Raw genomic sequence first — 22,947 nt, forward strand, 5'->3', positions numbered from 1 at the left:
TCAAAAGGCAAGTGTGGACAGCTGCTGCCCTTTGGCTTTCAGGGGTCGAGTAGTTCCTAAAAATCCCACATGCATGTAAATTACCTCTGCAGGTCAGACACAGGTACAAAGCCTTGTCTTTTGCTATTGACAAACACAAACTCTTGGATCAGCCTGAGTGTAATCATGAAATATTCTTAATTTCCTTTTAATTATCCAGTCTAATCCATAATACTATGTGGTAATAATTAACATAATTGCAGCCATGTGTCTCAGATAATCTATATAATCAGTACATTATATATTATAAAACAATATAGCCATTTATAAAAAATAATCCACTATTTAAATCCCTAGTCGCCGATTTGCAAAATGTAAAGCAGATGTTGTTGTTACATTAACACAGTCTTAGTATTTGCTGTTTCTGAGGTGATTGACTCACATTTCTACATATACTATCTAGTTGTGTTTTCCTGTTGAACATCAGATTTAATGCGGCCCAATGTCCTCCTAAGCACAGTGAAGAGAACCGGTTTTGTTCATTATTTCGATATCCGTTGTCGGCTTCCCATTGGTAATTGGACACACACTCATGACTAATTCTCTCAGCCCAGACTTCTGCTGCATCTCAATTCTCTGCTCTGGTGCAGCTTGTCCCAAACAAACCAGCCCTCATGCTGCAACCGCTGTTTCCTTCTGTTGCCATGACAGCTCGTATCTCCGTCGGAGATGGGAAGTCGCAGGGTTTAAGGAATTAATTTATCATGACAAAAAATGTCTGCAAGAGTCAGGGGGAAAGCGTGTTTACACCAAAAGTGTGGATGCAGGTTGTGTCTGAGCACAGTGTGGCTTATCCTATCTCTGTGCATCTCTGCTGTGTGTGTGCGTGTGTTTGTATGTTTTTCCTGCTAAAAGGCTTGGCACAGAGCAGACCTTTTGTAGTAGGCTGCAGTGGGCACTCTGCCCAGCTTGTATGGGTTATGGATTTGAGTCAGAGTTGCATTAGCCTCTGGCCAGAGAGAGGCTGCCCATCTTCCTGGTGTGAAACTCCAACTAATGTGCCAACGCTGACAGCAATAAACAGGAACTGATACAAAGATCAGATCGGCCTGACACGCATCTCATGCTGCCAGTCTATCAATAGTTACATTGATGCCTCACAAAAGGACGCAGGAGCACAAATGAAATACCAGCGCCGCAAAACAAGCTTCAGAAGGTGACTTTAAGCTACAGCAGCAGGTGACATGTTGTTCAATTGTCAAAAAAAAAAAATTCTGAAGTGCATGTGGTGGTTGTTCACAAATTTCAGTGTCACATCTCCTTTTTAGCTCAAACTCATGATGTTACAGTGAAATACCTGCTAACTGTACCAAACACAGTTTATAGGAATATTTTATTTCAACGCAAACACTCAAGTACCATGTGAGAAATTGTGCCTCAAAACCAGTGAATACGGTATAATGTCTCATTCATATAACCTCTGCGATGGAAGCAGTGGAGCAAAAAGAGGAAAAGGTGGGTGGAGAAATGAAGATTTCAGAGATGTATTAAATCTGTATTTCATCAAATTAGAGGTAGAAACTCCTTGAAAAGCTGCCAGGAGGCATGAACGGTGAATGGCCAAGGCTGTTCCAACAGAATATTAATAGATTATTATGCTCACTTGTACTTGAACATTATGAGAGGCTTTAGACTTAACATTGTAGTTATGGAATTGATATGGCTTTTTAGGAAAGGGAGCTGTTAAATAAAAGATGTCTGGATACATTTTTATTTGATCTTTTTCCTTTTTGTGTTTGAAGCATGAAGTTCCTATTGACTTGATTCTTTTGCCTTCTGTACTGTTCCCAGTTTACCTTCGCAGCCTTCATAGGACTCACACTTTTCCCTCTGAAATCCCTCTGGTTTTGCTAATTCACTGAGCTTTTGCTTGTTTTGCCTGCTTCGTTTTCTTTCTTCTTTCTCTTGACTCCCCAATGCACATGATTGTTTTCTGGTTAGCCTGCAGCATGAATTTAATCAAAGCTCACTTTTCGTGCTCGCACCTCTTTGTGACTGGGGAGGGTTTAGGCCCACTTGGAGAAGGAGTGCAATTAGCTGAGACAAGGCTTGTTAATCTTCCCCATCTGAATACCCCCAACAGGTCCACAGCACCTTTTATTTCTAATCACACCTGCTGCAGAAAAACGTTAAAGGCTTTCACCCACGATGTAATTGAGCCTGGAAAGCTATCAAGGCTGTAATGATGTGGATGTTTACAGTAGAAGGTGTCAGTGTGGTAAAGATTTGTTAAGATGACGCTCTCTTCAGACTCTAAAATGAATCAGCTTAGACATCATAGCTACAAGTTCTCTTTACATTCATTTGGAATACACAGAGGAACATAGAGATAAACACAAACTTATGTTCAGTGAGATTGGTCCTGATTGATGCGCCCTCCTAAACGTGTTAAGAGGTCAACAGCAGGACATCACATAGCTCAGATGGCCCAGAAGCCAGACAAAAAAATTCCACCTTTTACTCCGTTACTACATTCGTGTACTATCTTTACTCTCTTTCTTCCACAAATGGCTACACGTAGTTAAAACCTATAGCCTTGTGCATTTAACCTATTTGAAAAGCACCACTTCACTGTATTGTATCAGTTACACTGAGTCACCACAATATTAATGTGGAGAGGTAAGAAAAAGTTAAATATGTGCTGAATGGGGGAAAAAAAAGGAGCTTTGCAATAGAATACGCTCCAATAAGACTGCACTGAGTGAACAATTAGAAAACAACGCGCTGCATGAGGAATTAATATAGATTGTCTATGTGTGCTATGTACTTCATGGCATCTGGGATTTATTCAGACCTGAGGTTCTTCTTTGAAGTCTCATTGCAAAAGCACAATGAAAATTCTTATGTTCTCGTTCAAGAATTTTTGAGGTTTTTGCAGATGTATTCTCCGTCAAACCAGATGTTCAATGTTATTTATTGACCTGTTTATCAACGGACATTTATTCTAACAGATTTTTAGCTGCACCTCTGCTGAAGCCTTGTATGTCTTGCATGTGTCCATTTTCTTTGTCTATTCAGATATAAACTTCAGCATGCCTGCCACGCATGTAGGTGCATTCTCTTTATTCTTTATCAACGAATGCTCATGAATATATACTACTATAAAGAAATTGCTTATAATTGGACTTTCACAAAAAGCAATACACAATCCCTATTCCTACGTCCCAGCTAAAAAGCCCGGAGTGGCTGTGTGATAAATTATAGCATGTCAGGACTGACAGCTGGCTAAACCCTATTAAACTGGTCACCACATTCCGGAGTCTGCCATTAAAGTTGACCCAATGCCCCTCAACATACACCAAACACAGACGCACACACACCAACTGAAAAAGGCTTGTAAAACATGACAGATTTATCCTCTTTCCTTCTTTTTTCTGTTTTGAGAAGCTGTTTGCTCAACAAACTTTTTTTAAATTTTATGTGAGTATACAAGCCGTGAATATAGAGGAATGCGGGAAATACAAGAAGTCATGCAACAACAAACCCTGGCTGTGTGGTCCTCTTCTTAAGTAACAGTAACTATTTTCTAGTTAGTCATACCTCTTGCTAAAAGCTAAATCTTTGGGTATGGTTGTTGACTTTCACCATGAATGCCATTTATTTGCAACACTAGCAGACGGGTTTAAACAATATGCCATTACAACACAAAATGCGAGGAAAAAATGTGCTTCATGCAGTTATAAGGCATGCAATGCTTCAAGATCTTGATAGGGCTTTATTTTATTAATCGATTATCCATAGCTTCATCTGATAGTTGTGTGAGCAAAAAAGCATGAGCGAGTTAGCTGGCACGTCCCTAATATTGCTTTCGGGACATTTTTAAAGTGTGTTTTATTGCATGTGTTTTGATTGCCATGATGATGACAATGTGATTTATTGTAAAGTGAGTTGACAAGCATGTCTTTTGCTTTAGTTTTAATACCCTTCCTGGTGAACTATAGCCACTGCTAGGTGCTGGAAAACACATCACTTACCGTAAATTCCGTACTATTGAGCGCACCTGGATATAAGCCGCACCGGCTAAAAATAAGTAAATAAATGTATTTGTACATATATAAGCCGCACTTGATTATAAGCCGCAGGTGTCCACGCTATAACAAGAGCTATTTACACAGACGTAGGCTACCGGTAACATCCGCAAATACTGTAGCGTCCGTACGGACGTTAAAGGACGACGAGAGCGTTCAAATAATAACTTTTAATAACCCGATCACTGTCGGCCGTGACCACGCCGTTTACAGCAGAGAGCAACACATAACTCTCCAACAATCCAACTCTCTCCCCCAGCGTTCTCTCATACAGCCACTCAACACGTTCTCGCTGGTGCATTCACTGACTCTCCACATAATCGGAATTATGAACACATTATCAACTACTGACTTTACAACATGAACCGTTACAATACGAAGCCTAGCCGACGGTGTCTGTAACACGGCTGATGAAAAAGATGACCGTAATATATTTCACAAGAAAAAGTCCATCCATTCACTGCCTCAGAATGACTTCATTACTCACTTCCTTAGTCTCTGTTGTCGCTGTCAGTGTCATCTTAACGTGCAGCAGCTCTGTTAGCTTCTTTGACAGCCAGGTCGATCGCCTTTAACTTGAAAGCTGCATCATATGTATTTCTCTGTGTGTTTTCCATCATGAGGGTGCGTGCATGAAGCGCAAAATAACTGATATTAAGATCCGACGTGACGAAGACAAATGTTTTTGCGGCAGAAGCTCATTGTCCCCCATAAAAAAATCCATGCATTAGCCGCACCGGAGTAGAAGCCGCAGTGCTCGAAGTGTGAGAAAAAAGTAACGGCTTATAGTCCGGAATTTACGGTACTTTGTGTAACTAGCTATTTGCATAGTGTCTACATTGTGTAAATATTAGTACAAATACAAGGTCTTTAAACAGTTACCTCTTTAAAAACATGTTTTGAACTTAAAATCATGAGATTGTAGTATTTAAAAAGAAAAAAATAGTCCCCAGTAGATCATCAGCTGGTAAGTGCTCAATGCCTAATATATTATGCATCTCTTTCTGCGGAGGGCGACTTCTGTCTGAAAGGGCATTTGTAACCTAGACTTTTTGGGTAGAGGTTCACAATCCGATCAGTATGATTTTTGGGGAAGGCAGGCTAAACTTCTGAGTCCTCAACATTGTTTTACATAACTACACATTCTATTACCCTGAGGTGGAAGCTTGACTGTCTGTGTCTACACCTTCATGTACCACACACATGCACTGTAAAACAGTAGCAATGCATTCCAAGAAGGGTCAAGCTCATCAGTAGCCTCCTCCTCCTCCTCTCTCTGTCTGTCTTTCACTGCTTTGTCTCTCTCTCTCTCTCTCTCTCTCTCTCTCTCGCTCTCTCTCTCTCTCTGAGCCAACAGGTTGCAGCAGCTTCACCCCCCACCCTTCTTCCCAAACTTTTCTGCACTTCAACAGAGCCCAAGAAAGAACGTCTGTGCCATTCATCCACTCTTACACACATTTAGACACACCTACCTACTCTTTCACTCAGATACAGACACACAGATACACTCATTGACTGTTATGTGCCATTCAGTCTATAATCTCTGATAACACCCTCTTCAGGAATACAATATCAACGCAGAACTTCTTTTTTCTTGCCTTGCTTGGATGAAAATTATTTTTGGTATTTCAGGGGATATTTTCCCCCTGTTGACTGCCAAGAGGTCACCTGTATTGGGAAGATAATGGTAATTCACTTGTGCGTAGCGGTAAGTGAGAATGTGTGGGCCCATTTTTGGGGCTATAGTCAAAACCCATTACTTTAACTGCCCTTTAATGTGGTGCTTTATAGAGAAGTTTTGGAGTCTTAACTGCCCATATACCCTTTGATACAGGATAAGTGTTTGGACTTAGGCCAACTGTTTTTACACCGAGCATTTACTGCTGCTCTTGACATCACAATTTCTCTTTTAATAGTATTACTTGTTGATATTAGTGCTTGTTACCTTTGTGTTTAAAGTGATAAAGTACAGTTATTGCTGGAAACCTGCCTGCATATATTTCCTATAATACTTGCAATGTGCAGAGGTCCTGCATCAGTGTGTATGCATGTTTCAGCAAAAGTGACCTGCATATGTGCTGCAGTCAAAAGGAGCAAAGAAACATTATCTCGTGCAATTTTCAGTCATGTCAGCAGCATTCATAAACAACAGGAGCATACCAGGTTTTTTTGTTAAAGAGTTGTCAGGTGGTGAAACTATGTAGAATGAATATGGGCATTTTTCTTCCCATGTACAGACTTGTCTACGTTCATAGACGGCAACTGCAGTTTGGTAAAAAGACAGTATGCAGCTTTGGAGCTGGAGTGTGATCTGATTGAATTGCAGCTATGACAGCTCCTATCATACATTATAGTTCTGGGGTGTACGTGTGTAACTGTGTGTGTGTGTGTGTGTGTGTGTGTGTGTGTGCCTTTTACCGTTAGCGGTTCCCACCTACAGGGATAATCCATCCTGTGAAGTGGTGAGGTGGAAAATGCCATTATGTAGAAAAAGCTGACGTGCAGTTCAGCTTGCAGGGCATATGATGTGTGATCCAATGTGTGTGAGGGAAAGAAGATATGAAACAGAGAAGAGAGTATCAGGGCCAGAGACAGTAAAGTTCATTTTGTAACACTATTTAATCCTCACAGTGATAAACTAAAGGCTTCAGACACAATATGTGCATGCAGCGTCTCCTAGGAGAGGCTGGGCAAAGTGTGTGTGATCCCAGCATAAGGTGTGAGTGACAGATACAGTCTTGTATGAGTGTTCTATTTGATATGGGATAATTGCAAGCATGTTGTCGGACTATCTGACTCTGGCTTATGATCACACACATTGCAGGAATGTCTTAAGGATTTGTTGGAATGAGCTGTGATTTTTAGTAGGTCTTAAAATCACTGCAGTATTGAACAATGTTATGAGCTAAACATCACTGTGTTAGCAAATTCATTTTGCACATGTGAGCGTGCTTATGTTAGCGTGCACCTTCAAACATTGCAACACTACTTGTGTGCATAGCTATAAAGTTGTAATTCCAATTCTCTTGGTGTGTGACAGTATTTCACATTACTTAATATTCTAAAAAGCATTTGGATTAAATCAGTAACAAATTTATGTCAGGCTAAAACCACACTTCCTTTGTTTTCTGCTTTCCCCCCCCATTTTTCTGAAAACTGGGAAACACTCTTAGCTGAATCCTTTGGTCTGCAATGACAAAACATTAAAGTTAAAGTTTTATCGTCAAATTGAAAGTATTATAAAACTCTAAATGTTCTACTTCCCTCCTGCGTTTCAGAGACTGCATGCACATCTTGCAAAGAAATCCTGCTGTAGGATGAATACAAGAGTAACTGTGTAGATCTGCACGCTCTGTGGTTCATCAAAAACCACACATTTGTCCGCTCTACACTTCAGTAATACATGCAGAGACAGATCTTAGATCTGCACAGGTATGTGAGGGGGAGAATGTAGGTTTTTGGCTGTGTTACATTAGAGCTCAAAAACCCTGCCAGCTCTCACTTCCATCTGCAAAGGTTGTAAACTCGTCAGCCTCAAGCTATTCTGACTTTACCAGACCAGGTGGTCAAATCAAAAGCAGGATTGTCACGATTTCAAATAGTTTTCCATTGATCTGATAAACTATTTATCAGACTATTACATTTATTTATAGTTCAAATAAATTCACATGAGGAAACATTAGGCCTATATGTGATGCATTCGTGGATGATTGAGAATCTCTTCTGTTTCCAACTCATGAGTAGTTGAGTGAAGACTGGTATCTCTTTGATGTTACCCTTGTGAATTTGCAAAAGCACATGCTCATACAGCACAGATGCACAGAAACGTCGGCACATACTGTATGCATACCTGTATGGAGTTGTATGTAACAGCAGGAACCATTTCCCAGATCAATGGGATACAAAGAGTAACTACCATTGGAGTATGCTTCCAAACTTGCGTCTCAATGTTACCTTTCAAGAAAGATTCTCAGTGGGAGATACTGTGCAGTAGATTGCATTAACTCAGTATGCTATGCCAAGAGTAAAGCTTTAGCCTCAGGGCTAAGCTCAGACATGCTAACCTGCATCTGTGCTGTAAGAAATGGAAGCCTGATTTCTGTATCTCACGGTGTCGTCACTGCACAAATTCAAATCATCAAAAGATGTGCCACCCAGCCATGCTGCTTACTAATAAGACTTTTTTCATCGATAAAAACAGTTTACAAAAACAGTATTGCCACTGTTTTCTTTAAATGGATGATTTTGAAATATTGTGGGAGAAAAGCTGTTGCAAGGTGGAGACTGCACTCAGACACACTTGTTGCCTGTTCATGCAGATTTGCTACGGTGCAAGCTTTATTTTTTTATACCATGGGCAAGATAGTCTGCGCACACATATCGGAAGCGATTAGCCATGCTATCTTGGCCTCGGCCCTGTAAATAATCATCCTCACTGTGTGAATGACTAAGTATGGCAGGTCCTTAGGGAGCATGGCTAATCCTTAGTGTAGGACAGGTGCACATGGTCTGCAGGTTTGCACAGTCCAAAAGATCTTTGCACTTTATAAAAAGAGCTTCCTTCCATGCTCTACTTAAGTTACAGATCAGTACAGAGCACCTCTCCTCTTCACATTACTTGAACAGAAAGCGTTCTGTTAACTTCTGATTTCAATTTCATGTCCTGTCACAGAGATTGAACAGATTGATCATTTATATTTAAAATGCATATTCACCATGCGGAACAAAGCTTGATTCATCCTTAATCAAAACTTGGCAGCCTTTATGAAATGTCATTTTCCAATCATGAAGGGCTACTTCTTCTCAGTAATGTGTGATGAATGATGAGTAACTTGATCGAACTCTCTGGAGCGCTTAATATACATTTCCATAGACACTACTTTAGCTTTTTGATATGTATCAGTGTGTGTCTGCAAGCCCAGCAGTAAAAACAAACTCACTTTACAGAAGACTTCCAATCATAGATTAAATATAAAATGCCTAAATCAGCAGCCTATGTCATTGTAAAAAAAAAGTCCCTTAACGCAAACAGAACATGGACGTACTTCACTGATTTACATTGTGTTAAATTAATTCTGTATGAACAACCTATGAGGATGTGGGCTATCTGCACTTTTATATTTATGAAAATTACAGCTTGATTATAAGTTTTAAAACATTAAGCTGTCACAGTGAGTTGCAGTTTGCCTGGTTCTGTCATTACAAGTGTGAGGTACCTTCACTGGTAAACACTAATTTAAGAGATTCCACATTATTGTTTTCAAAGCATAAACATTGGCACTAAAAAAGCTGCATTTGGAAGAAACTCTGACATGCAAGACAGCCATAATGATTTATAGAGGTAATAACTTTTGATGTTTGTTTATGTCCATAATGTTTGGATTTCTCATTAACAGCTTTTAATAGTTGGCTGTATATGAGACCGTTTTAAAGCCCCTTTGAAGCTTTTATTTCCGTGCTTAAAGTGTAAAGGGATCACCCTGTCTGCACTCTACTTATTTATTGTACTTTTACCTTCATTATAAAAAATATCGATAAATCCTCAAGAAAGATAGCTGCTGTCAAGAAATATAGCTGCTGTCAATATTCAGTACAGTTGCTAACACCGAACATTTTCTATACACAGATATATTTAGAAACATGACGTAAGACACAGAAAAGAACTCCATGACTCTGCAAAAGCCTCCTCTGCAAATTAAAACCCACTGATTAGGTTTTGTCTTTGAGAGCCTTGAATGACTTTTCTCTGTCTCTATACTCCTCTGTGTACTTTCAGATAAGTGGAAAGAAGAGTCCGAATTGATGAGTGTGGAGTGGAACTCAGGAAGGGGATTCGAGAAGAGCAGAAACTGGGAGGAGGAGCAGGTGATCGACGGGAGGTAGAGGAGGAAAGGAAGAGCATGGGCTGCTCCTCTTTGTGGATCTTTCTCCTGTCCCTTTCTCTCTCCCATCCAAGGGTCACAGCACAGGCTGAAGGTAACAGCTCACTCTCCGACACAAAAAAAGACACCCTGACACCATTAATTTCCCCCTCATGTTCCATTTGTGTATTGTTTTAACCCACCACTATAGCACCCACCATCCTGCTTTTTTCTTCACTTAGTCTTTAATTGATTCAGAATTTCAGTCAGTGACTCCATCTCTTGTCCATTTCTTCCTCTTGTGTGCTGTTTAACTATTCACTCTAAACAAGTGTTGAATTCTCCTTTATGGTTCCCATCTTTGCTAAATTCTGAATCAAAACCATACATGTGTGTCAGCACAAACTATGACTCAGATGCTCAGGCTTCAGTGAGGGTGGGTGCTTAATGGACAAAGTCTGTTTGGAGTGCTTCATTGTCTGTACGCATGGAATGGTGCACGGTGAAGACAGTAACCTGGCTCCTCTCTCTCTCTCTCTCTCTCTCTCCAGACTGTGTCTAGTCAGGGAATTCAAACATCTGCTTGCCTCCTGTACAGTATGGCACTCTGTCTGCCGAGCCTGTCAAAAAGCCTCTCCCTCAAAACGCAACCTTACACTCAGGTGCTATTGGATCTCACCAAAAGGTCAATCAGCCAATCAAAAGTTTAGATTTCCTCCATCTGGGATGTGGTTGGCAGAATGTTAAAGTTGTTGGGCAGAGTTATGCAGGGATATAAATAGCCCAAGGCCATATGTGAAGCTGCTGCATCATCTTTATAACTGTTAAGTCTTGATTCACACACACACACACACACACACACACGCACTCACGCACACACCTAACACCTTTGCTAACACCTTTAAGTTTTTATAGCTAACAGTAATCACTCTTCACGTCTGAGTTTGATTGATATGTGTTATTATATATGGCTCGTGCAGTGGTGTCAACAGACAACGATACAACACAGTATATCTATAATATATCGAGACAGCCCGGTCCTTTAACCTGTCACAATCAAAATGCTATTCTATGTTCTTATATGGAGTCGAAATGCAAGACAACAAGGCAGCACAAGCCTATATTTACTGAAACATGACAGACAAACTAACACTCAGAATCAAGCTCATGTGACAAAGTCCCAAGATACTGACACTGACCCAAACATTTGTGCAAACAGGGTCAAGATACGACAACCAGGTCTCAACTTAGTGTCAGCCTGCAGAATGAAAGTAGGCTGTATTGTTCTCTGTGTTCTTTTATTTACAGCTACATAATGAAGTACATGAAATTCAAATTAGAACCGAAACATTGAGAGTCGTAGTAGACTGACTTGCTTGTTTACAACCACTGTGTGCCCCACACGGTGCGAGCACGCTGCACTTGAAACATACCCTGAGGGAATGATTGTGTTTTTGTCACACTGACTGCAAGAAATGTTTTCAATATTTGGACTCTGTATCATTGAATATTCCTGCCCCTCGCTTCGTAGCTCCTCTGCCAATTACTGCAGTTTTTCTCTACTTTTAAGCGTAACTTTTACATTTATTTGACTTGATCAAATCTGATGGCCCCTTGACTTTCTGAGCCTCGGTCTCTCTGATGGTTTACATCTTTTCTCTTGATCTTGTTGGTTGCTGATTGCAGTAGTGCATCGTTATTCCTCCGACTACGCCGTTCCTGGCAGAATTTTCTGCAGCGTTTGCTGTAGCCACTGAGCTACATCTAATGCGTAAATCAATGGTGTTCCAGCACAGAGGTGTACACAACCTTTGAGATATCAGCATAGATAACCTTCAAGAAACGCATTCCTAATCCCCCAGCATGTGCTCTCTCCTTATCCTTGGCTTGTGGCTCCTACCTGCCCGCTCAGACAGACAAACGTCTGGATAATTGATCTGGTTTTCCACCTCAGATTGTGTCTGTCTGACAGAGATGAGCCTCCGATGCTTCCTCGCTCAAATTCTTGGCCACGTTTCATGTGATTTTACAGAAATCTGTGCAGTCGAAAACAGCCAATCGTGTATGTAAGGGTTGGCTTCCTATGTGAGATTTAGCTCAGGACATTGTTTGATCCTGTTTATTTTTCTTTCGTGATAAAACATAGTGCACCAAAGCTTCAATTAAGGCAAAGATAATCACTCAACACCAGAGGTGAGAGATCCAAAATGGTATTCCCGATGATATTATGTTTCCTTGTTGTCTCGCCAGATATGTATAGGTGTGTGAGGGGGAACATAATGTCAGGTCGCTGTGGGCTGGAGACATATGTCACCCCCAGTGAATCCTGGGATTGCAGCCAAAGGAAGAAGGGCGAGATAATAGGGGCGAGAAGGCTCTGTAATGAAATAGAGGAAAGCAGAGTAGCTGAGTTATCACTTACAGGACAATCAGTGGTGCCTATCTGTTATTCACTAGCCTAATCAATGCTGTCGTCTCTGTGGTTTACAGCATATGTAATGCCAGAATATTGACTATGGGGACTTTTGCACACGCAGCAGGTTTCTGTATGAGCCCAGTACAGTACTGAGGATCTATGTGGGAATATATACAGGCATGTTTCGGAGTCAGTGTATGCGTGGATGGGCATGTCCTTTATGCATCAGTGCAGTTTTTTGTGTGTCTGGCTTTTAACTCCACTTTAAAATGTGTCTGAATCGTGCCAAACGCAGCAGATCCTTATGTTTAATGTGATTGTTTGCTCGAGCGAGGGGACTGACCCTGATTTTTGGGTGTGTTTACCTTATTATTCTAAGCGTTCCTCATCGCTGTACTAAAGTTTTATTGCTGTAGTGCTCAGAATATTGATAGTCTCTTTGGCTCACTTGTGTCTCATTAAAAATTCATGGGGAAGTGTGTGGGGCTTTGGCTGCATGACAGGAGCGAGTGAACAGAAAAAAAAAGAAGTTCAACATGATGGAACAAGAGTGCTATCTGGTGGCCAGAGCTGGAATAAAGAAGAGGGCAGGATTGTTTTCACAAATGCAATTTAGGTATTCTTGCACTAATTCCCAAGGTGTTCTTCTCTCAGCCTGCAGGACTGTGGTGCAGGCAGACATCGTGTTTCTGGTGGATCAATCATGGAGTGTGAGCCAGACCAGCTTCTACAGCGTCAAAGACTTCATCTCAGCGATCGTCTCCTCCTTCAGGGACAGTGTGATGGGAACTGAGGGGGTTCGCTTCGGAGTAACTGTTTTTGGGGATGTACCGAGGTAAAACTCAAATGCAAAGCACAGTCATGCGAATTAAAAATAACACAGGGGAGACACCTTTTCCACTAATTCTCATCAAGGTAGACTTATTTAACTTTACCGCATGTTATTAGTAAGATCCAAAAGTATTCAACAGCATCTAAAACAAATCTCTTGTCCCCTTTTAAACCCACAAGAAGCGTTTCGATTAAAGTTCCTACATGATGCAGTTTTGCTTCTCCTGTATTCATCTCCTCGCAGGATGAGAATTGCCCTGACAGACTACAGCTCCCCGGAGGAGGTGCTCAGAACCATCAGAGACCTTCCTTACGAGGGGGGATCCAGAAGGATTGGTGATGCCCTCCAGTTTCTAGTTGAAACTGTGTTCAGCCCGGCCATCAGTCGGGACCATTCCCCAAAGGTAGAACACGTCGCCCTGGGACATATGAAAACCTGCCTGCCATATTGAGATTCTTCCAGCAAGTTTCAAGCACATATGAATGATTGAGCAAAGAATAGAAAATAAGTACTTTCAATTAGCCCAACAAACTTATTTGGCTGATTGTAGGTAATATATGGTCAAAGACACAGTAAAGCAGTCGAATGCTTTAGATTAACATCCTTAAACTTGTCCCACGCATCTGTCAAACTGAAGTGCCTCAATCTTTTTCAAATGAATTACATAGTCTGTACAAACAAGCAACAGTGAGGTAATTGGTTCAAGATTACAGCCCACACCGCAAAGCCTACTGTTTCCAGCTGGCCGGTGAAATGCATAAATTGTATATTCTGGCTGCGTGTGAAAGGAATTAAATTGTCTCTATTTGTTCTCCAAAGAAACATGGTGGAAAATGCAAATAAACCAAACTGGTCTACCGTTTTCTCTCCACGGTGGATCTGATTAAACGCTCTGGCTTTATTCTCAGAATACAAAATGAGACAATGTCTGGTGAGAAGTAACAAGTGGCAACAGGCAGAGTTTAACATTGGTTTGTCTTTTGCTACTGGAAGAAATAAGAAAAAGAGAGAGGTAATAAATCCCCCCTTACTGATCCATCCATGTCATTGACTGGATTGTTGTCCATAAGGAATGACGAGTCATGTCAACAGTTTCAAACACACAATAAGTCCGACTGAGGGTCTTCCAATAGTGCCTAAAAAATGGACACAGTCTGCATAATCAAAGGATAATCAAAAAATTAAGTATGCATTCACCCTAGTCTTAAATTTTGATCCTAAACCAGATACAATAAAAATACATATTAAGTGAACTTATCTTATTTAAAATGCTTAATAAAATAACCATATGCCCTCCCTGCAGCCCTCAGTTTTCATCAGCTAAATTTACTTATAGTCCTACACTGTAGTGCAGTCTCAGTATAAAGCAGCTGGTTAGCATTCCAATCATCCCTCTATCTCTGAGTGTACGTGTGAATCATTTTGCAGCAGCAGCAGCAGCCGTGCACTTGACGTAGGAAGGCTGAGAATTGAGGATTAGGCTGATATATTGAATCGTACTGCCGATGCACATGCAGAAAAGCAGCTACATTCTCATATTGATGCTCTCCAGCCTCCCTGATTCATTGACAGAGGGATGAACTTAGAATGAACTGTGTAAATTTTCCATGATGGGCAAATTAGCAATCTCAGTTGCAGGCTAGCATCCTTAAAATCCACCTTGTTTGATTTATTCATCATGGGTTTAATTATGAGTTAAACCATGTCAATGGAGGTTGTGGTTTTTTTTGTATAAAACTGTTGGCAAGGAGGTTCTCTTTATCTGAACAAAAGATTGTTTGGAGGGAGAATTAATTAATTAATTAATCTCTACTAGTGGAATCCATCTTTTTTAGAAAAAGGTTAATACATTGTTACAAAGATTTTAATTTTTACAACATTCGTTAGTTGCGGTAAAACTACAGTATGTTTATGTAATCCAATGAAAACGCCTAAGTAACGCCTAATGTTTTCTTTGTCTCATTCTTGTTCAGATTGCTGTACTGATCACAAACGGACGCTCGGAGGACCAGGTCGATGTTGCAGCCAGAGCTGTAGCTGACAGTGGGATTTCTCTCTTTGCAGTAGGTGCGTAAATAACTTGTGAATTCAGTCAAAATCCTCACTGCAGAGTCCTCTCCGATTTTTATCCCGGCTCTGCCAGCAATTCATGCCCTGTACATTTGAATTCATCGAATTCAGAGTGGGTATTTTTGAGTGTGTGTGTGTGTATGTTTATTTCAGTGTTGGATGACCTCATGCAGTTTTATGTGCTCTATGCTTAACTCAGCTCCTATGCAGAATGTGTTCACCTTCTGATATTGTGTGTGCCTCAGCAAAGCTACCTTATCCACAGCTCAACCCCTCCCTTGTACACACTCATACACACTGCTGTTTATCCACCAGTTTACTTACTCTTCTCTTTCTTCTCCAGACAATCACAAGCACACGAGCCCACAACTTACTCCTCTCAGCTGGGAGCGATGCAATAATTACTGCTCATTAGCCGATGGTGTGCTAATCGCAGCCATTTTTCATTAGGTGATTCGGTGTCCCCCGTTTGCACCTCTGACACGGATGTTTGCTCCTCTTGTTTATCACTCCTGCAGAGAAGCTCCACATGCTTCAAGGGCGAAACAAATAATGCCTGTTGAGCCTGTATACTATGGATTAAACAACTGTATGGATAAATAAAGCATATGTACACACAAATAACGAGAAGGAAAGCAAATAAACTTTTGTCTTTTTAAGGTTCGTGCAATTTGAGTCAACTCTCCTGGAAAAAACTTCAACCACAAAATTCTCCTTCCTTTAAAGTTTTTCATTTATAATGACACATGAAAGGTGTTTTTGCTGCCCAGCTGTAGTAATCGGAGCCTGTCAAACACAGATAATGTCATAACTTGAGGAAGGTGTCACAAAGTGCTTGGTTTTGCCTACAATGTGCATATGGCTGGTGTATGGGTGCTTACACGTTTATATAATTCAACATAGAATCACTCAAGATGCCACAGCTCCCCCTGGTGGTTTCTAAAGGAGATGATGTTTTGGGGAATGCTTGGGCATCAGACACAAAAAACAGACACTTTATGATTACTTTGTGGTTGGCACTCACTCGTTTTATTACATGGTGATAATATTAAATCTAGTCCCTGAGGTATCAAAAGTCCTTTCATATATGTAAATTAAGTCATTCAGAGTTGGAATGGTTTTATGAAGAATTATTTTAGCCAATTTTCAATAAAGGCATGTTTCCCTTATGTATTTCCCCTTTGTTTGAAACCAGGTGTGAGAGGAGCTGATGAGTCCGAGCTGAGGAGGATTGTCTCTCATCCACATGAGGAGCATCTGTTAATGGGTACTGATTACTCTCTCCTGAACACCATTCTTCCCAAACTATCTCGCAGAGTGTGTTTCACTGCCTCTGAACCGCCTCGTCCTGTAAAAACATCACAGCCAGGTGAGTTAATGTCCCTCGGGATTGAATCTATCTGTCTAATATTGATACACACACACACACACACACACACACACACACACACACACACACACACACACAGAAAATAAAAAGTTGGCCTTAAACTGGCACAGCTGTTTGCATTTCTATAATTTCAATCAATGTAATATCAAGCTAGAGCTTTAGAAGTATAATTAAATAAAAACCCTAAATGTACTTCAGTTTATATATCACATATTTCATTCTCATTCATTGTTCCTGTATTTCTCTGAAATTCTAGTTAAAGAGCGAGTGGTGGGTCCTAGAGACCTGCAGGTCAGCGAGCTGGCTCACAGTTCTCTTAGGTTGACGTGGACCCAGGCCACAAGTGATGTCACCGGGTATCGTGTCCTGGTCACCCCTCTCAACTCCAAAGGACACCTCCTCTCCCTCCAGCAGAGACAGGTGAGGGGCGATAGACAATGATAACATCCTCACTTGAATGTAATGACTGCATTATTACAAGTTTGGTCCTTTTGGAACTGTTCACATACGCATACCGTACAACTTATTTTCACATAGACAGTTGATGAATTTGAGAGGAGTCTTACAATTCAGAATCTGTCTCATGCAAATGAAGCTAACTTAGCTCAGTCACCCTTAAAGTTTATAGACTCTGATTCAAATGTTTAAATAAAAATCCTGACCTAAGAGCTCAGATCTAATACTCAAGAATAAAACCATGCTGTCTGATGAGGGCTACTTCAAAAAAACTCTATATCTAACTGCAGTTGTCCTTTTTCAAGATGGAGAGTTGTGAACAGAATAATTTTTTGTTGCTGTGTCACAAGTTATTTTGTAGAATAATTTGAAGATCTGTCAGCAGGCTGAGAAGAAACATTAGGAATAATTACTTACTAATTTATTCCCCCCAAAAACAAATAAAAACAAATAAACATCCACTGCATATCATTTCTAAATTCTCAAGAGAGCTCAAGATCATCCTTGGCATGTCAGTTTATTACACAAGCAGTGGGCCACTTCAGTACTGAAACAATATGCAATGACTCATCTCTTATAGCAGCCTCAGCTATCTATGCAGTCCCATCCTTGTTTCTATCCAAAGCCACTGATAAAATTGAATCAGTTGGACCAACTTGAACTGTGATGACGATGCAGATTTTCCTATTTCCACAATACCTGTGCTTCTTTGTGTGTGTTAATATGTGTACACACATGTGTACCTCATGTGTCAGTCAATGCTGTTTTCTGTACTCATGTCTCTCACTCTTTGCTGCACCCACAGTCACTGTTGTCATTTTGCTCGTCTCTTTGTCTGAAACAGATTGATTTGAAGGCAGACGTGAGCACCACGGTGGTGACTGAGCTGAATCCCAAAACGGAATATTCCCTGACTGTCTATGCCATCTACCCAAGCCTCATTGGAGACTCTGCAACAATCACTGCCCAGACCAGTGGGTGTCACACATCATCCTTTTTAATTTGATAAAAAAACAACAACAAACAGATACAGTACTTTTCAGCATTTTTAACGTTTCACTTTGGCTCACTTCCCTTTTGTCTTTCAGCCCCTTTGCCTCAGGTGTCAAATTTCCGTGTCATAGAGGAGGGTCTCTTCTCTCTGCGACTGGGCTGGACGCCTCCTCTGGGGAAGCTCAACGGCTTCAAGATCTTCATTCCAAGATGTATGCAAACATAACAATAAAGAGTTATGATCACTTGACACCAAACACATTTGCAAATTTCAACAATTCATCTGCATTTAATTTCTCATTTAAATTTCCAAAAGATTTGACTTTTACATATATTCTTTAAAACACTTTGATTATTTTAGACTTAAGGCTTCATGTATCACAGCAGCTACATATTTTGTGAGTAAATTCTTTGTCATTAATTCTCCTGGATTTTTGATCTGCAGCCAACAGACCAGGATTTACCTATGAGCACGTGCTGCCTGGAGACACCTCCTCTCATGTGATTGACAGCCTTGAAGAAGATAAGAAGTACATCATCAGTATTTATGCTGTTTACCCCCAGGGACCGAGTGAACCGGTTTCTGTAGTGGGCAAGACCTGTAAGTTAATTAGCTTTAATCCATTTCATGAATGTAGCTTAGTGGAAAACACATTCTGTCACATTTTTTAACACAAATAACTAAGTAAAAAATATGATATAAAACTAGGAAGCCTATGTTAAGGTGTAGTACCACACTATATCCACAGTGGGGTGATATTGTCCCAAAAATACTACCATTAGGTCTGTCGCATACTCTCATTTATCTCCATTTCATGCTATGCTGGAGACACAGTATCTCACATCAAAGCTTATTTTTCGATTAAGATGTATTTACATGAGCTGGTTGTTTTTCATTACATAAGCTTCATACAAGGATTTTCCTTTTGAAAAATCGGATTAAATAACCTCAACCTCAGGAATTTGTGGATAAATACAATTAAAGTAAACATTGAATTTTTACACTCGTATTTATGTGGATATGTGTGTTTTCCTCAGTAAAACTTGTACCAGTTACAAAGTTCCTGGTCCAAAACGCCACCACAGACACCGTCCAGGGGAGGTGGGCTTCAGTTAAAGGTGCCACAGGATACCGTCTGACATGGGCAGCCCCAGGTACCGATTTTAGAGTTTAATTATAAACAAATACTGAGCCAAAAAAACAGGACATACCTTTTTTATCAAAAAAAGCCAAAATGTTGATATTACAGTGAGATTATACCCTGTCATCAAAAAAATACTACTTAATGGCATCCAAATATTTCTTCCCATGTTTCTTTCAGATGGCGACATAGAGAACATAAACCTTGATGACACCTTTAACTTTTACATGATCCAGGGCCTGAACCCGGGCTCTGAGTACACCATCACCATCAACCCCATCTTTGGAGACACAGAGGGGCCGGTCATCAGCACCACAGCCAAGACATGTAACAAGAATGCTTGCTCGGAAGCTCAAAATACAGGAATAAATGGCTGAGACCAGATATTAAAGTCTTTCTCTCTCTTGCTCTCTCTCTCTATCTCGCTCTCTCTTTCTGTCAGTGGAAAGCAGTTCAGTACAAACTTTGAAGGTGTCTGCTGTGAGCACAAGTGCTGCTGTCATCTCGTGGAACAGTGTCCCCGGAGCCACAGGTTACAGATTGGCCTGGGGACCCACTCCAGGTGATCTATTGTCATGTCTCTCTTTTTGGACCCATGTATTCTAAGTCTGTCCTGTCAGTGAAAAGCTCTGGTTCTGGTTAGCGCTGTTGCCTCACAGTGTTCCTGCTTTGTATTCCTGACAGGAGCCTCTCTGTGTGGAGTTTGCATGTTCTCCCTGTGCATGCGTAGGTTCTCTCCGGGTACTCTGGCTTCCTCCCACAGTCCAAAGATATGCTCGTTAGGTTAATTGATGGATCTAAAATTGCCTGTAGGTGTGAAAATGACTGTGGCTGGTTGTCTGTCTCTATATATCAGCTTTTTAATTGAATGGTGAACAGTCCAGGGTGGACCCCGCCTTTCGTCCAATAGCAGCTGGGATCGACTACAGTCCCCCTCAACGGTATAGAGAATGGACTGATGAATGGATGGAGGATTTTTGCTCACCCTTGTGCAAATAAATGTCAAAACTACTGCAATAATCAACAAACATACTGATAATGAGCTTGTACAGCTAGTTCTGTGTACAGAGCATTTGCTTTTATATGCATGTTTGTCCATGTTTTTTTTGATTTTGGCTTGACAAACTCACAATGACAGAAGCCTTTGAAATTCCTCGGCTTTTACAATGAACAAGGATGTGACAGGATGCATGGTGACTCAGTTTGATGAAATACAAATTTTGTTTCTAGAGTTGGAGGCTCTGATGCTGTGCCAGATTTGGCAGGAATACCAGGACACTGAGGAATTACACACTGAAAAAAAAGTTATGTGACTGTACTGTGAATATATATATTTAATTTTCTTTTCAGAGTTTGTTGGTCGAGACCGGCCCAGGCAGTTGGCTCTTAATGGCAGCACCACAGAGTACCAACTGAAGAATGTCGCACATGATACTGAGTATGTCCTGACTCTGTATGTGCTGTTTGGACCTGTGATGGGGCCTGGTATCAGTGCTACATTCAAAACGTGTAAGTATCAGTACTGCCTGAAAATCTTCTTTTTTTTAGATTTTGTTTTGAAATAACCTTTTTGTGTTGAATCACCTTATGTGTGAGAGAATCATACAAAATCAAAAGAACAAGCAAAGTCATGGTTTTAACACCTTCTTTGTTTAAACAATACACCATCTCAGCTCTAGTGTCTTGAAGCGAGGGTCAGTTAGCCAGAGTTAGCAGTTTCACAACAGAGGACATTCCTTTACAATGATTTTATTTACCTTTATATACAGTATATATTGAGATTAATAGGATTGAGAGAACCTCTGAAGAGTAACTTTATTTCAGGTGCCTCTTGTTTTTTTTACACATGCACAAAACTCCTGAAATTGCCCAGAAATTGTCAACGTGAGCTGCACGTGTGAACATAGACGGACACATATTTCACCCCGACTTTAACTGGGATTCTTCCTGCAGGCCCCCTTGTAAAATGACAAGCTGCCAAGGGAGATGTTGGTGATACCATAATGTCATCAACCTGTTGGACTCTATTACTTTGTCATCCTTTTTTACATCATGTCCTGCCTCCTGAGAACCAAACCCTAACCCTTTCTGATGCATATTAGCGATTAGATACAAACAATGTATCTAATCACACAATGTATAACCAAGAAAAAATTGTTTTCCTGATGCCTCTCCCTTTCTTTTAGCTCCTTTGGGCTATGTGTCAAACTTCAAGGTGACATCCTACACCAGTAACACCATAGATGTGGAGTGGAGTCCTATTGTTGGAGCCACTGAGTACAAACTCACTTGGAACACAGGTGATATATATTAAAACATTTCTGCTTGACCACAGTATTGGGATTAAACTACCTTACTGTTTAAGAAACCTTGTGAGAACCTTTATATGAAGTATGTGTCAAGAAAAGCTTTTAGAAATAATGTTAAGTTGTTCAACATAACTATACACTGTCTGTAAAACTGCTTTGTCTATCTGTGCATTTTGTACTTTTTTGCATGCAGGTGACAGCAGCCCTCTGTCCCATTACCTCGACCGCAGTGTCTTATTCCATCGAATCGAAGACTTGAACCCTCAGTCCGTCTACACAATCACCATCTGTGCAGTGTACGGAAATTCAGAGGGTCCAGAGATATCCTTATCCCAGCTCACAGGTACAGAATTACAGAAAAGTCTGAAAGTTTGTTGTAAATGATCCGTAATTTATTTTTAGATCTACATAGGTTTGTGCAGCCTTGGACCTCATTGTCATTTAAATGAGTAGGGACAGGGAAGTTCTTTAACACGTGCCACAGCAATGGTGTGCTATTTTTACTTGACTGACATGTTATGGACTTCTCTTATTTTAACCACAGCTAAAGTCATTGTCACTCGGGGTGAGCAGAGCTGCTATCTTTTTGTCATTGTCACCTTCAAAGTTAAAAGCCCTTGAGGGAAGTTTAACACAATGACACAGTGTAGATTAAAAGTCTCGCTAGGTCATCCAGTAATTTAGGTTTCATGAGATTTTCACATTGTTTACAATTTCCATTCAGCTGTGTCTACCACTTTATGTGGTTATATTTTGTTATTTTACAGCTGCTGACTCAGACACAGGGCCGATCCAAGCAGTGAGGGAGGTGAAGGTTATGGACATTGGAGTTAACTCCTTTTCCCTGACCTGGAGGAAAACACCAGGGGCATCCGGGTACAAAATCTCCTGGATCCCCTTCCTAGGTAAGACACCACAAATACAATCAACCATTTGTGCTTTCTGCCAAACGCTCACATAAATGCACGCACACAGGCAGACTGCATATACCCATTATTTACCAGATTAATTATTCAAGTAAACATAACTGTGAAAGGGCTGAAATGAGATATTTTCTATTTTAGGTGGTGATGAGAAGTCTTATGTAGCATCAGCTGCTTCTACCACCTTCACAATCAAGAACCTGCGGGAGAGCTCAGCTTATAAGATCCAAGTTTCCTCCATGGTGGGCAATAGGGAGGGAAGCCCAGTCCTGGTCACTGCACGCACCTGTGAGTCCTGCATGTGTGAAACAGATAAGCAACATTCATAGTAGTGTTTTAACACAAAGTGATCATAATAGGTATTTTAAATCAAAGGGATGACTCTTTCTTTTCAGTAAGAAAAAGTGTTCATAGTTTCCATTCATCACAGCTCACTATGGTGTAAATGAGAATTAGAGGACCATGATAAAAATCTTGAGAATGTAGCA

The 22,947-nt window shown here is 40.6% G+C and overlaps 1 protein-coding gene across 1 annotated transcript in view; it reads left to right on the top strand.

Moving 5' to 3' along the window:
- The first annotated feature begins 5,632 nt into the window (after positions 1 to 5,632).
- col7a1l (collagen type VII alpha 1-like) overlaps positions 5,633 to 22,947 on the top strand; it is a 50,077-nt gene continuing 32,762 nt past the window's right edge. The window contains exons 1-18 of the mRNA XM_079334890.1: positions 5,633 to 5,775; positions 9,844 to 10,043; positions 12,999 to 13,179; positions 13,420 to 13,579; positions 15,150 to 15,243; positions 16,442 to 16,615; positions 16,893 to 17,056; positions 17,937 to 18,066; positions 18,181 to 18,297; positions 18,531 to 18,686; positions 19,124 to 19,240; positions 19,408 to 19,554; positions 19,670 to 19,789; positions 20,578 to 20,736; positions 21,414 to 21,527; positions 21,730 to 21,879; positions 22,304 to 22,441; positions 22,601 to 22,747. Coding sequence (XP_079191016.1) covers positions 9,968 to 10,043; positions 12,999 to 13,179; positions 13,420 to 13,579; positions 15,150 to 15,243; positions 16,442 to 16,615; positions 16,893 to 17,056; positions 17,937 to 18,066; positions 18,181 to 18,297; positions 18,531 to 18,686; positions 19,124 to 19,240; positions 19,408 to 19,554; positions 19,670 to 19,789; positions 20,578 to 20,736; positions 21,414 to 21,527; positions 21,730 to 21,879; positions 22,304 to 22,441; positions 22,601 to 22,747 — 2,344 coding nt within the window. The 5' untranslated portion in view covers positions 5,633 to 5,775; positions 9,844 to 9,967. The remainder of the gene's footprint in view (positions 5,776 to 9,843; positions 10,044 to 12,998; positions 13,180 to 13,419; positions 13,580 to 15,149; positions 15,244 to 16,441; positions 16,616 to 16,892; positions 17,057 to 17,936; positions 18,067 to 18,180; positions 18,298 to 18,530; positions 18,687 to 19,123; positions 19,241 to 19,407; positions 19,555 to 19,669; positions 19,790 to 20,577; positions 20,737 to 21,413; positions 21,528 to 21,729; positions 21,880 to 22,303; positions 22,442 to 22,600; positions 22,748 to 22,947) is intronic.

This window comes from Symphodus melops, assembly GCF_947650265.1.
Source record: "Symphodus melops genome assembly, chromosome: 22".
In the NCBI taxonomy this organism is placed as follows: domain Eukaryota; kingdom Metazoa; phylum Chordata; class Actinopteri; order Labriformes; family Labridae; genus Symphodus; species Symphodus melops.